The sequence below is a fragment of the Podarcis liolepis genome, assembly GCF_965112155.1.
Source record: "Podarcis liolepis genome assembly, chromosome: 6".
Classification (NCBI taxonomy): domain Eukaryota; kingdom Metazoa; phylum Chordata; class Lepidosauria; order Squamata; family Lacertidae; genus Podarcis; species Podarcis liolepis.
In genome coordinates, this window is record NC_139559.1 from 44,277,596 (window position 1) to 44,291,368 (window position 13,773).

The 13,773-nt window shown below is 40.7% G+C and overlaps 1 protein-coding gene across 8 annotated transcripts in view; it reads right to left on the bottom strand.

Moving 5' to 3' along the window:
- Positions 1-13,773, bottom strand: part of FOXP4 (forkhead box P4) — a 151,694-nt gene that overhangs the window by 108,909 nt on the left and 29,012 nt on the right. For 4 of the 8 annotated variants that reach the window (XM_083509219.1, XM_083509213.1, XM_083509217.1 and 1 more), the window contains exon 2: positions 1,068-1,266. In XM_083509219.1, coding sequence (XP_083365345.1) covers positions 1,068-1,250 — 183 coding nt within the window. In that variant the 5' untranslated portion in view covers positions 1,251-1,266. Of the gene's footprint in view, positions 1-1,067; positions 1,267-13,446; positions 13,730-13,773 lie in introns of those variants that run through there. The other 4 variants (XM_083509215.1, XM_083509216.1, XM_083509210.1 and 1 more) reach the window with 4 other exon arrangements.

Below are 13,773 nucleotides of genomic sequence, written 5' to 3' on the forward strand. Positions count from 1 at the left end.
ACACATGCAAATGCTACATAAAAATTATATGCACATATATGCCTAAGAAATGGACACAAAAAACCCTGTAGTGCATGTGTTCCTATTTTCCTTTACACGCAGCACATTTAGAAAGACCACCAAAACAGAGCTGAACTGTGTGAGCATGGGCAAACACACAGTATGCCAAAGGGGAACTCTGGCATGTACTCTTTGTTACCTCCAAATACCTGGCCAAGCAGGGTAGCTAGTGCTTCTAATTTGGGACTACTTAATCCCTGATTTGAAGGAAAGACAGCAAATATGTGGAGTACCTTCACAATGTGGCACCCATGTGTGTATTTGAGTCAGCTCCAAAGGGTAACACTGCTGTGAGCATACAAGATCACCTTTAGGACTTTGTGTGAGCAGAAAGAATCCACAGTGACATGGTAACAATTGTTACGGCTGGTCAGTTTTCAAGGCAGGTGACAGTGCAGTGTTTGTAAGATGTGATTCATTGGGCTGCCCCAAAAGCCTGCTAGTACTACACAATGCCAGCACTACACTGGCTTACTTGCAAAGCTGGAGATAGAAAAAAAACACATGAACAGTATCAGTAAAGTATGTACACAACTGAAGGAGGATGGTTCATACTCAGAGGAACACCTTCCAATAGGGTTGGCCACAAGATTAAGTATGCTTGCAGTTACAAGTGGACATACAAACAGCCATGAGCCAATCTGTTCACATGACTCTAAGAATATCCTGTCACTGAATGGGAAGTGTGGGGTACAGAGAAAAAGAAGCAGAGTGTGAAGACACAAGGATCCGTCATAAACTAAGTCAAACATTTTGGTAAAAGTAAGCTGGAATGCTAATTTAAGGTATGCACATACCTAGGCATAAATGCCAATTAACCTACCCTATTCATGACTTATTATCTTTCCATTGCCCTTTTTCTGCATTCTACTATACCACATAGTAGTATAAAGATCAAGGAAAAGGTTTGGGATCCGTTTTAGATCAACCTGTTCCTAACAGGTTGAGAGAAGCACTCAAAAGGTAGGTAAGCAAGAAAGTGTCTGGAAGAATCAAATCCTCAGTACCTGCTGCTGCTGAAAATGCAAGAGTTCCACTGGGCTCATTTCTCCATTGGTTTCTCCACTGGCTCCTCCTTCTCTTCCACATCCACCACCACCTCCTCCATCAGTTGGATTGTTTAGGCTGCTGACCCCATTCTGACTGGAGGGAGTAGAACGTATTGTCTCCGAGGCAGATTCAACCATCATGACTTGCTAGCAGCACCTGCATAAGCAAAGCAGTCTATTACAAGAGCATAAATTTCAGCTGAAGCTACTATCTATCTCTGCACAATGTTGTTCACACTGCAACAGCGTTCAGTTGTCCCATTTTACGACAAGGAATTTCATTAGTGCAAGGAGTTTCTGAGCTCTGAACGCAGTACTGCGCCTAGGATTCAGATTAAAACTGCAGAGTGGAAGGAAAGGAGGACCTTTTTCTGCCTCCCCACTTCTAGGTACAGGAGAAGAGACCCTCTTAAGAATATTAGGGGGGTGGACACGGGAAGGACTAGACAATGTGAAAAATAAACATAATATTCTAGCTGCAGTTCATTCATTTTCAGCTTTGAATTCTTGTTATAGAAAAACACGCCTGGGCATTCAGTTGTTTCGCCCATAACCTCAGTTTAAGGTGCCATTTAGCGCCTAGCTTTCATATCAGCTTCAAACACTGCACTGCAATGACCTAAGCACGACAGACTCCTCCCCATCCCAGATGTATAAATGCCCCAAGACATCCAGGAAGCAGGAACCAATGGGACATTTGCCAGAGAACAGCTGTGCCCACAAAGTTGTTTAGTACAGCAACGTCTTCAGTACACACACCAACATGTCCTCTTTTTTACCAAGTGAAACTCTCATAGAAATTAAAATAGCTTAGCTGCTAGGAGTCGTTTTCATAACACACTTGCTCTGGGCCTGCTCCAATGCATAGAATTTGGAGAAGCTCCTTACTTAGTAGAAACCAGTAGAAGAAAAAGAAGAAAAGAATCCCTCATACAGAGTTTAGAAGTCAAAAGCATCACAAGAGGCCTAGGAGAAAGTATATCTGCCACCTACCTGAAACATTGTGAGAAACAGGCACTTCCATGACTGCTTCCAATGACATGCCTCAATCGGGGGGGGGGGGGGGTTGAAGCCCAGTTCAACAGGTTCACTCACACAACATGAGATCTACTAAATGAACCACTGACTATATTTTTGTTGTTGTGATCATATTATGGATTATGATGCCTTGCATGGCCTAGTGAATAAAGTCCGCTAGAGTAAACCTCTGAAGATAAAATGTGGTTTCTGCACTCTAAATGGGCGTATCAGCATAATGATTTCAAAAGAAAATGATGGCGCAACAAAGGACTTCCCACATGAGTTGATGGAGTTGGCAATTTAATATTTCCAAGTCTCCTACCTAGCCATGCAGTCAGCACATACACATCTGGATAAACTAAGATTTCATAAGAAAAGCAGGAGGTACTTCAGGAAATGTTTGCCTTTGAAAAGACCCTTGCCCCCCCCATCTTCCACAAAATGCTGTTAAAAACCAAAGCATTTCTTCACCTTAACATGTAAATTGCAATGAATATGAAAGTTTTCAATTTCTATAGTTTGTCTTAGTGGTGATTACATCAACATAAAACCTGTTAAACCAGGGGTGGGGAGCCTCTGATCCTCCAGATGTGTTTGGACTACAATGCCCACCACAGCTAACCACTGACCATGATGCCGTGGGCTGACTGGAGAAGCAGTCTAACACCACATGGAGGGTCACAGCATAAGGCAATCACTGCACATTTTAACAGCTACTCAATACATAAGTGAATGGTAGGTTGCCAATCCCTGCAAGTTTGGGCTGAAGAGTTAACATATACCAGGGCAGGATATGCTAATATTTCCATTTTATTGTTAATAAATAGAAGGCAGCGTTCCTTTTTCAAAGAGTAGCACTTTACTCCAATCTTAACTTCATCATAACATAACTTTTGTACACTTTAGTGAGAAGCATATTCCTGCTGTTTGCTCTGTTTTGTTCCAAGGCTCAAAAAGAGTAGCAGCTATGCTGTGTGTTTTCATTTCAACATGTACCAATACCCCACTTTCCTTTCAGAAGGAAGCCCAGATAAACAGCATACAAAAACAAGTATCAGAAGACAACCAAGCAATATGAAAACAAGCTACAATAAGCCTGCAGAGCGCTGATTCAATGCCTAAAAGAAAGCCAATTAATAAACACTACCCCCCAAAATAAACCAAACAATGGGTTAATAAAACACATACATTAGTCAAAACTGAAGCAGCCAATATACTAGGAATTGGGACATACCATTAAAAGGGGGCAAATCCACCCTAGAGACAGGAGAAACCAAGAAAACCACCACACACAATAGCAGCAAAGAATACTAAGAGCCACAATACCCCCAAAACCTCTCATGTAAAACCTCTCTCACTGCAGGTTACTATTCCCTTGCATTATATGAGTATGGGTGACACGGTTTTTAAGCATCCAAAGGAAAACAAACAGCAACGTGAAATTGAATTACTGCTGCTCAAGTGCAAAGTGTACAGTAGCAAGAGCACATACTGCAGTAAACCAGCAGGCATCAGAAAGGCATCCGTAGCAAACTAAAGCCAGGTCTATTTTGAAAATTCAGCCCTAACTTCAAAGAAGCCGCCAGATAGGCAAAGCAAGGAACTAGTAGAGAGCAGCTCTGCTTTTAAACCCACCTTATAGTCAAAGGCGACTTTCCACATTTTTACCATAGATGGGAGTGGGTATGCAAGGCTGGACAAATTACCATCCTGAAAAATCGTGTGCCCATATGTCTAAATTTGAAATTAGCACCACCGGAATGATAGTGGGAGAAGCAATACAGCAGACCCAGCTGTTTGTTCCACTTTGGTTTTGAAACCTTTAAAGCTTGTCAGTTAAAGTTTCTTTCCTCTTTAAAATGAAAAAAAAGGGGGGGATACAAAGAAGCTGTCTCTGCTTCTTCAACTGGTCTTCAACTGCTGGGTCTGGACGCATTACAGGTCATGTCCTGCTCTAAGGTGGGTTGCAGCAGCCACAGTACCACCATACAAATACATGGTTAAAAAAGGAAAGGAAGAAATGTTTGGGCTAAAAGGTGGGTCCTCAGTTCAGAACAGACTACCGATGTGGAGGGGTTTTTGTTCCAGTCTCAGAAACTAAGAAAAACCAAACAACTAAGGACGTAGTGGTCCTAAAGGACTCTTGGGAAGAAATAATTTCTATCCCAAGCACATGCATCTATCAAGAACCCTCCATTAAAGAAAATGCCGCTGTGAGTGGGATAAAAACTATGGGGAATCACATACACACAATCACACACACAAAAGTAAACAATACTTTCTGAGGTTCAAACATGGGGAAGGGAGAATAGGGGAGGTTAATCCTCCCCCACCCATACTCACTATTAGGGAGAGTTCAGAGGCAATATTGATTTCTTCCCATTCATGTTCCTATAACCTGTAAGGTATTTTGCCACTTGTACAGCTTAAATAATCCTGTAGGGGTAATATGGATCAGAGGACTTTCCTTTTCCATCCCAAAGGAAACCTGTAAATAGTGATGGCAGTAGACCTCGTAACAACTTTAAGGAGCCCATAGGGAAAACTGGGGTCTGTATTCTACCCTTATACTGCCAGGATTCCATAGCAATATGCATTCATATGATCTTCTCATTTTCCTTTTAAGCACACTCTTTTTCTGAGTACCTGGGTTGCTCTGCTGATATACTGGTTGGCATGGGGCCACTCACTTCTCTAAATAGAATTAAGTATGGCAAGTTCTGGACTTTAATATTTTGTAAGTCTCTATGCATTGAGTTTGTAAAAAGCGAAAAACTCAGAACTACAAGGAGGAAGACAAAGGTTATGTCATCCTACAGAGCTGGGCAAGAATTAGTTGACATCACACACACACACACACACACACAGAGAGAGAGAGACAGAGAGAGAGAGAGAGACTTATTGACAAAAGGAAGAAAAAGAGGAGTTGAAAAAAGTCAGTTTTTTATTCTGCATACATTCAAAATCATCACTTCTGACTGAATTTATTTAGAGTAACTGTTTCCCCTAGCTGTACGCACAATCAGTAACATGTCCAGTGAGAGATGCTCTAGATTACTTACTTAGTAAATTGCCTGGTACACTGACAGCAGGAATTATTTGCAGTGAGGTTTGGCACTGGATAGGCCCAGCAGCTGGTATCTGCTTGACTTTAATAAAATGCTAGATTTTTTGCAGGGCAGGAGGGGATACTTATAGAAAATTCTTTTTGGAAGACGAAAAAGGTTCCTTTTTCTAAATTTCTCATTTGAGATAGTTAAGAACGCACTATTGTCATGTTTTCAAGCTTTTCTCTGCAACCAGAAAAGCTAGGAATTTGTTTTAAACATAAAGTGAAAGAAGATTCTAATATTGACTCACGTTACTTTAGCAGTATACTACAAATAGTTATATCAGTGTAAAGGAGGAAATACCAATTATCTTAAACTGGTAACACCAATTCTGTTAGATCAATGGGCAGAGTTTTGCTATCCCAATTCTATATGGCAGTGCCATTTCACCTTAATAAATCTATCTACAATTGACGTAAGACTAAAACAAAATGGCTAAAACGCAACAGACACACTAGGGTGTCTTGTTTTAATTTTGTCTCTTGATAAAGAAAACAAGCTGCCAAGCCAGCAAAGAAGTGAAGAAGAAGAAAAACATTAACTGGGACTGATCAGAGAAGCGGTCAGCAAGTTTGAAAGCGGAAGAGGGGCAGCAAAAAAGGGATATTTCTTTTTTCTACCTTTTCTTTCCTATGCGTGGTTCCCCCCTCCCTTTTTTTGGCACGATAGACCGACAAACTGGGAACAACATAATTGCTGAAATGTGGCGTGTAATAATAGCTATTCAGAAGCTGATCATTCATATTAAACAGGGTGAAGCAAGCTTCTCATTTGCATGTTTGAGATTATATGCATTTCAAAAGTCATTTCCGCAGGGTGTATGAATGACATTAATTCCCATGTGGAGTTGTCGACTCTCTCCTGTAGTCCCTCACACTATCAAACACACACACACACACACACACACACACACACACACACACACTGACATACTTGTAGCTGCAGGAGAATTCAAGGGCACAGAGATTACTGCATTTTTGGTTTTGTTGAAAATATACATGTTTCAGGCTAGTGATACTAGGACACAGGATAGTAGGGCACCGGAGAAACAGCATTCTGAGACAAAGGCTGTTGAACTTGGACTGTGGGAGTTGCAAAGTTAGCAGGAAAGATGATGAACATTTTGCAAGCAAAACAGAGATACAATTCAGCTTTTAGTCACATGCTAACTATACAAAGCTGCTGACAGTGCTTTCCAACATGCATCTTCCTACTTCACAGGGACACAAACTCTATTTTCAGCAAATAAGTTGTTCAAAATGTGAAAAAGAACTTGGTTTTCAAAATCTCAACCACACTTTAAAAAAAAAAAGTAATCCTAGCTGTACACATTATCAGTATTACCTACATTGTGAGTGCTGCTCAGACCTTCATAGTCCAATAGGATTCCTTTCCCCTTCCCTTTTTATATTCCTGCAATATTTTCTTTCAATTTATCAACTCCCTCCATCAAATCAGTGCCTCTGAAGCTTTTTTATTCTGTAGAAAAATTATACCCTGCATTTTCACTCCACAAAAGGAGTTGCTTGAAATGGCTTATAAAAATAAAAGTAAGAATAAATTCCTAATTAAACCATAAAAACACAAAGTTATGAAGCTAAAAACAGCATCTAAAGCAAACATAAAGAGCAGCACAACCATAAAAGCAGCTACAGAATCTTGTTTCAAAAAGAACATTTCAATCACTGGTGGGCAAAAAGTATGATTGTATATTGTTTTGTTTCAATTTATAAATACGGTGTGAGCACATGTGAAGGCCGTTAATACGAACACCAGAAGCTGCTGTATAGCAAATCATCATGCAAACCTCCCTGCAACCTCACACCCTCCTCTTCCTGGTAAGCAAGAGAGACCCATCTGCCAGAATTGTAGCATAGAAGCTGCACTCCACTAGGCAAGTCACTTCTGCCATTCCATTGGCGCATCTAGCTCAGCATTGTCTCCATGACTGGCAGTAGCTGTCCAGGGTTTAAGTCAAGAGTATTTCCAGCATCACCTAGTAATTCTGGTAACTGACTTCCTGCAATCAATACATGTGCTCTGCCACTGAGCTATAGCCTCTCCCTCTTTATCCAAGGATAAAAACATTTAGAACTAAAAGTGGGAGAGCAATTTTAAAATCACATGAACATTTTCGCCAGCATAGGCTTTGCTATTACAAGCGTGGGAACACAAAAGTAGATTTTAATCTTATACATGACGCATAGAAACAACATGAATCCATCTCCTTCAACTTGCCATTCCCCTCCATTACATCTTTGTTCAGCAGGCAATCCTAGCCACTTAAAGAAAAAAGACAGAGAAAAAACATGCAGCTTGCTCCAAAACGTCATGAGTTTGTATAACTGGTCAGGAGGCAAGGTGGAGTAGAATCACAGAATTCGAGAGTTGGAAAGGTCGCTGAGGATCATGTAGACCAACACCCTGCAACGCAGGAATATGCAGCAGTCCCGAACTGGGATTGAACCTACAACCTTGTCGTTATCAGCACTGTGCTCTAACCAGATCCATTTTGTTTACCTACAGTTCTTTTCTAGCTTTTCTCCAGAGCTTAGGTACACTTAAATCAAACCAATTATAATAGGTCAACTGTACATATTAGTTTTATAGGTACAGATAATGTTTGCAGATGGAAAAAAAAACGTAACAGAAAACATGCTACATGAATCATGCAGTTATGAATTGTGTTTATCTATACCATGATACTTCGTATACAGAAGGGAGTATCTCTTCCAAGAGAGCACTTGCCATGAAAAAAGTATACATTATCTAACTGACTGATTGTATGCTTGAAAGTTTATACTGTATTGTATTGTATTGTATTGTATTGTATTGTATTGTATGTTGCCTAGCGGTTCGCTGCATGAAGTGACTGATAAATATAAACAACTAAGTAACTTTTAAAAATAGAAACAAAGTAGTCCTTTCTTCCTCAAAAGTATTCATCCACCCATCCATACACGCAGTTAGCAGATTCAAATGCATACCATCAACTAACGTTTTATTGGGCAACACATGATGTGTTACAGGTGCTGCGATACAGTATGGTTCCTGCTTTCTCTTGTCTGGTTCCTATGCTCCTCTGACAATATTTGAATGAAGAGCAAACTTGGGATGGTTTAAAATGGTTTACTTCTCCCTCTACCCACATCAACAGCATTTATATGAGTACATCTAGAGAACAAGGCAAGGTACTTTTAGTGCCATGTATGAAAATGCCTTAACCCTGGGATCCTCATGTGATGGTTTGGGAAGGCAGCATGGCTGGTAGTGGTGTCCAGTTAGAGCACCATCAAGAAAAAAAATTCGAAACAACTGCTGCAGAACAAAATCCCAGGCTTATCTTTATCTCTTCCCATGGATGCCCCAAGCAAATGCACTGGGTACTCATTTAATCCTAGTCCTGCCTGTCTGAAAACTGCTATTGTGGTAGACGGAAAAAGAAAACAAGCCAGATGCACTGAGAAATCCCAAACACACCAAGAACTGAACCATGAAGAAATACTATAGATCTGGGAAGAGACCACAGTTCAGCGGTAGAACACATGCTATGTGTGAGAAGGTCCTAGGCGGAATCCCTGACATCTCCTGGTTTGGCTTGGTTTTTAAAGGGATCAGGTAGCAGGTGATGTGAAAGACCTCGGCCTGAGACTCTGCTGCCAGTCAACAGACAATATTGAGCTAGATGGATAAATAGTCTGAGCTAGTATAAGTCAACTTCCTATGTCCCCATCTATCACAGAGGGCGATACAAGGTTGCATAAGTCTTCAAAGCTCCAACCCACTATGATATGGGAGGACAGTTTCATGATGAGATAAAGTATTTTAAAGTTAAACAGGTTCATGTTCCAAATATGTTTTCAAATATTTTAGTAATGAATATTCAAGAGCCTACAGTTTATAGGGACTTCTAAGCATTTTAGGAAAGCAGTTGTTCCTGTACTGGCCATAGAAATACTGGAATATAAGAGTATTTATTCTCCCCCATAGGTCTAAAAGAATATCCTGATGACCACACCACATACAACCCTTGCACTGAACATGTTCATTGAAGCTCCAGTGGGCTAAACACTATATTGAGCTTTAAAGTTCAACTGTCACCAGCCATGCCAGAAAGTGGCTAAGCATTTCTGTACTCTGAAGAACAGTAACATTCCAAAATGAGCCCATGCCACATGACACCCAGACATTCCTGTGATCCACAACTTGTACACCAGGTGTGTATGATATAGGCAAGTGATACAATTTTACCAAAATCAAACTCCCACCAGTTTGCAAAACTATCAACATTCCCAACATATATGTCTTTCCTTGGTGGGGTGGTGTTTTTTTTGTGTGTGCCCTTTTTACTGTCTTCCCCACTCTTAATCTTAATTCTCAAACTTTCGCTGCATGGGCGGCGGTGTTTGAGAGAAATAGATAGAATCAATTTTCATCCAAACCGGGGGGGGGGGTTGTTCCTAGTTAAGTGAGAGTTTACTCCACAAAGTGTTAGGGACAAAATGCTGTTTACAGTTTTAGAGGACTGTGTCAGATAGTTAACCCTCTACTGATATATGCCGGCAACTTTTTAAAAAATGCAGCTAGAATAAGCAAGGGAAAGAGCAGTCATATTCCCACATCTGAGGTTTGCCAATAAAAAATTGACATGCAACCCTAAAAGTGGTTCTAAACTCAGGGAAGTGTAACATACCCTCAAGTTATGACTTTTTAACACACAATGATTTGGAAAAAGTTTTAAATTATGGCTTTTAAAGACATTAGGTTCCCAGTGCTATTTGGACAACTATAGCACCCAGAAGGCTCAGTAAGGCCTGTGTCTCCTCCCCAAAGGGCTGCTTTGCGGGCTATAGTTTAAGAGCATACATCACAGAGCATGCAGCTTGACTGACACATTTTAAATAGATGCATGCAGCGGCGTGACAGATGTGATTGAACAAGATGTGTACACTTTGAGCCTACATATTATTACTACACTTATAGCTCACTTTTCTTCCACAGAGCTCAAAATGGCATATCAATAGCACCACCAGACTGTCAGCATTTTGCACGAAGGAGTCAAGCACATACCAAGAAATTTAGGTTTATGCAATTAAAGTGGATTAAAGTGCTTTATCATCCCACCACAACAAATCCACTTTAAAAAAGAAACTGACTTTTGTGGTTAGGGAAGTGACAGGGAAATGCATTGAAAAGTGTGACGTGAACAAATGGTCACTGCAAAGACTTATGAATACACCACAAGCAAATCAGGATGAATGCTCATTGTTGTATGGCCTCCCCACAAACAAATCAGAACCCCCAGGTACAACGTAACTCCTGTGAAAGCAAATCAGGATGAATGATCAATAAATAGGTTGTCTGGAAGACCCCAAAGAATTCCCAGATAGTATCCCTAATTTACATGCTAAGAATACCCAGGCCTGCTTCAAGGCAACAAGTCTGTTGAATCACATGCCTTCAGACCACAACCCTGGCTACAGCCTCATAAGAACATAAGAGCTTGTTGGATCATGCCCATCTAGTCCTGTATCCTGTACTCTCACAGTGGCCAACCAATGCCTGTGGGAAAAACTCAGTTCTGACAATTCTCTAAACCACAATTTGGAAGGATTAGAAACATGACACTGGTTTCCTCCTCAGTTTCCTGATTTGTTCTAACTATAGCTTGTCATGGCATCCAAATCAAGCAAACCATAGTTGCCAGATTCCAAATCCATGCTTAGAACAACCAGGAAATGGAGAACTTTAGATGGAAGGACTGAAGCCATGGTCTATTTCCAGCCTTCAAATCACATTCTGAACGGGATGTCTGAGCTAGACAATGGGAAAATATTTAGGCTGCAATTCTGTACCCATTTACTTGGGACTAAGCCCTATGACACAGGTGGCGCTGTGGGTTAAACCACAGAGCACAGGGCTTGCCAATCAGAAGGTCGGCGGTTTGAATCCCCGCGACGGGGTGAGCTCCTGTTGCTCGGTCCCAGCTCCTGCCAACCTAGCAGTTTGAAAGCACGAAGTGCAAGTAGATAAATAGGCACCACTCTGGTGGGAAGGTAAACGGCATTTCCATGTGCTGCTCTGGTTCACCAGAAGCGGCTTAGTCATGCTGGCCACATGACATGGAAGCTGTACGCCAGCTCCCTCGGCCAGTAAAGCGAGATGAGTGCTGGAAGCCCAGAGTCCTCTGCGACTGGACCTAATGGTCAGGGCTCCCTTTACCTTTAAGCCCTATGAACTCAGTTACTTCTCAGTAGACATGAATAGAATTGCACTCTTAGTCACGTCACACAATTGAGACAAATAATAATCATAGCAGTGAGTAACAAACTGACCCTAACATCAGCTCATGGCTTCAGATACATACTTAGAATAAAGTCAAGTACCTATTTCACTGATGTTAATTCCACTTTTCTGCAAATGGTAAATAATAGAGGAGTATCTTCTACTTCACAACCACAATGCTTTTGCCCATTTGTTAGTACACTCACATCATTTACCAGTATGTAGTACTGGAATGAACCCTGATAGATGATATTTGCTTTTATATAAATGCCGCCTTCTGCCAGCCTTCTCACTTGAGTTGAAGCACTGGTCCCCGAGTTCCTTATTTATACAATGGGAGCAGTATTCTAGTTTATTTTTGGGGGATGAGCAAACCAACACTATCAGTAAAGGATTGAAGGAGTGTTAAGCCTGGCAATGATTTTTTCAGCATGAATATCAGGAGAATTTATTGCGAACTTATTAGAAACCTTGGCAGGAAACTGAAAAATCACCAAACTATAAATTGTCAAAACTAGAAATGGATCCTATAGTATAAACACAAACACACACACACAAATTTCTCTCAGCAACTGCTATGGCAAGCTACACCATTTTATCTGCATTCAGAAGAAGGCATGTGGGTACAATCAAGAAGTACTAGCCTAACAATTTAGTCAGTCTCTCCGGCACGAACTATCACAAATCACCACCCATGGAAATCTGGACAAGTAAGTGTATATGGCATATCAAAATGGCAGCCAATAAGAACTACCAACTGACTAGATTTTTAGTAGTCTGAAAGGGCCTGTTTGCAGTTAAAGCCTAGTCTCAGTGCCAAGCAATTTTTAAATTTAAATGAATAAATAAGCAGTAAAGATACAGGTGAGCAGCGGTGGTTTTTCAGTCTTTCTGGGAGAGGTAATACTGGCAACAATACCACATACAAGTACATGCACAAATATAAAGAGCAGGGAGGTCAGACATTCATCCTTCAATGATTAATTAGTGTGACTGGATAACTAATTGCGATTCTTTTTGTCTGGAATCAAAATAATTTCATTCAACAATTGTCCACTGATTTCACTTTCCTTATTTGTTTGTTTCAAAGTACACCTTTTATTTGGCAGTGAAAGGAGGTTAGGGAAAGAGGTAGACGAAAGAGACAGGCAACAGGAGTAAAGAGAGACCCAATACCATATGGCACATAGGCATATTAATTACTGCTGCTTTTTAATTAACAATTGCTTAATCTGAGCAGTAACATTTGCCTTGACATCTTTTGACTCTCTCCTAACCTGTGAAGTGCGCATGCCATGCCAAGTCATCAATTAATTTTTATTGACGTTTTCTTCCCTTAAACAGGCACAATACCAGGGTTTTCCAATTAACACCTCCACACTCTCTAATTAGTGCAATTAACAGACTGATGGATGCCCGGAGTTTCCCTGGGAGAGAGAGCACAGAGATCAGCTGGTTTTGCTGTATGGACAGATCTCTCACTGAGAGCAAGCACACGTAACAGCATATACATGTTATCTTCTAGAATTTTAAAATGAAGTACAGTATTTGCAGATCTGTGGGCAAGCTACAAGAGTCTGTTCTCTGTATTGGGAGAACTGTACGTGTAATGCAGTGGTGTACATGTACAAAAACACAGAAATGTTTATCCTTAAAGCAGCACAAAGCTCATCAAAATGTTCAGCAACCCACGTACTGTATGCTCTCGTTACAGAGGTAGCTATATTATGACAGTGCTCTGAAGCAACTGTTTCAAATTGCAGTTTTAACCATATACAAAAACTGTAAAGTTAGATTCTCAAATATATTCTTCTCATAAAGTTTTTGAAGCAACAAGGGGTAAAAGCTTCACTTTCTCCTTCCACTTCTTGATCTCTTAAACTACAGGAGCAAAAAAAAAAAAAAAGGAATCAGACAGACACCTTTACTTTTTCTTCTTCCAATATTCTGGTCCCACACACCTCAAGACAAGAGAGCTAAGCTAATGTGCTTGTAGCAACAGTCTGTAGATGCTCTTAATTGTCATTTCAACTCTGCACATATCTTACTAAAAGATTCCTTCTGCCAACATAAAATCATCACCTCACATCCGTCCGCTTTGCTCTTCTGAATGTTGGGTAAATAACTTCTCCTGCCAAGAATATACTTGTCACCGATAGCAACCAGAAACTCCATGGCCTCAAGTCTTCCCCCAATGAGCACCTTCAACTGTCATGGAACCTTCTGCCATCAAAGATTCTGCTCTCGCC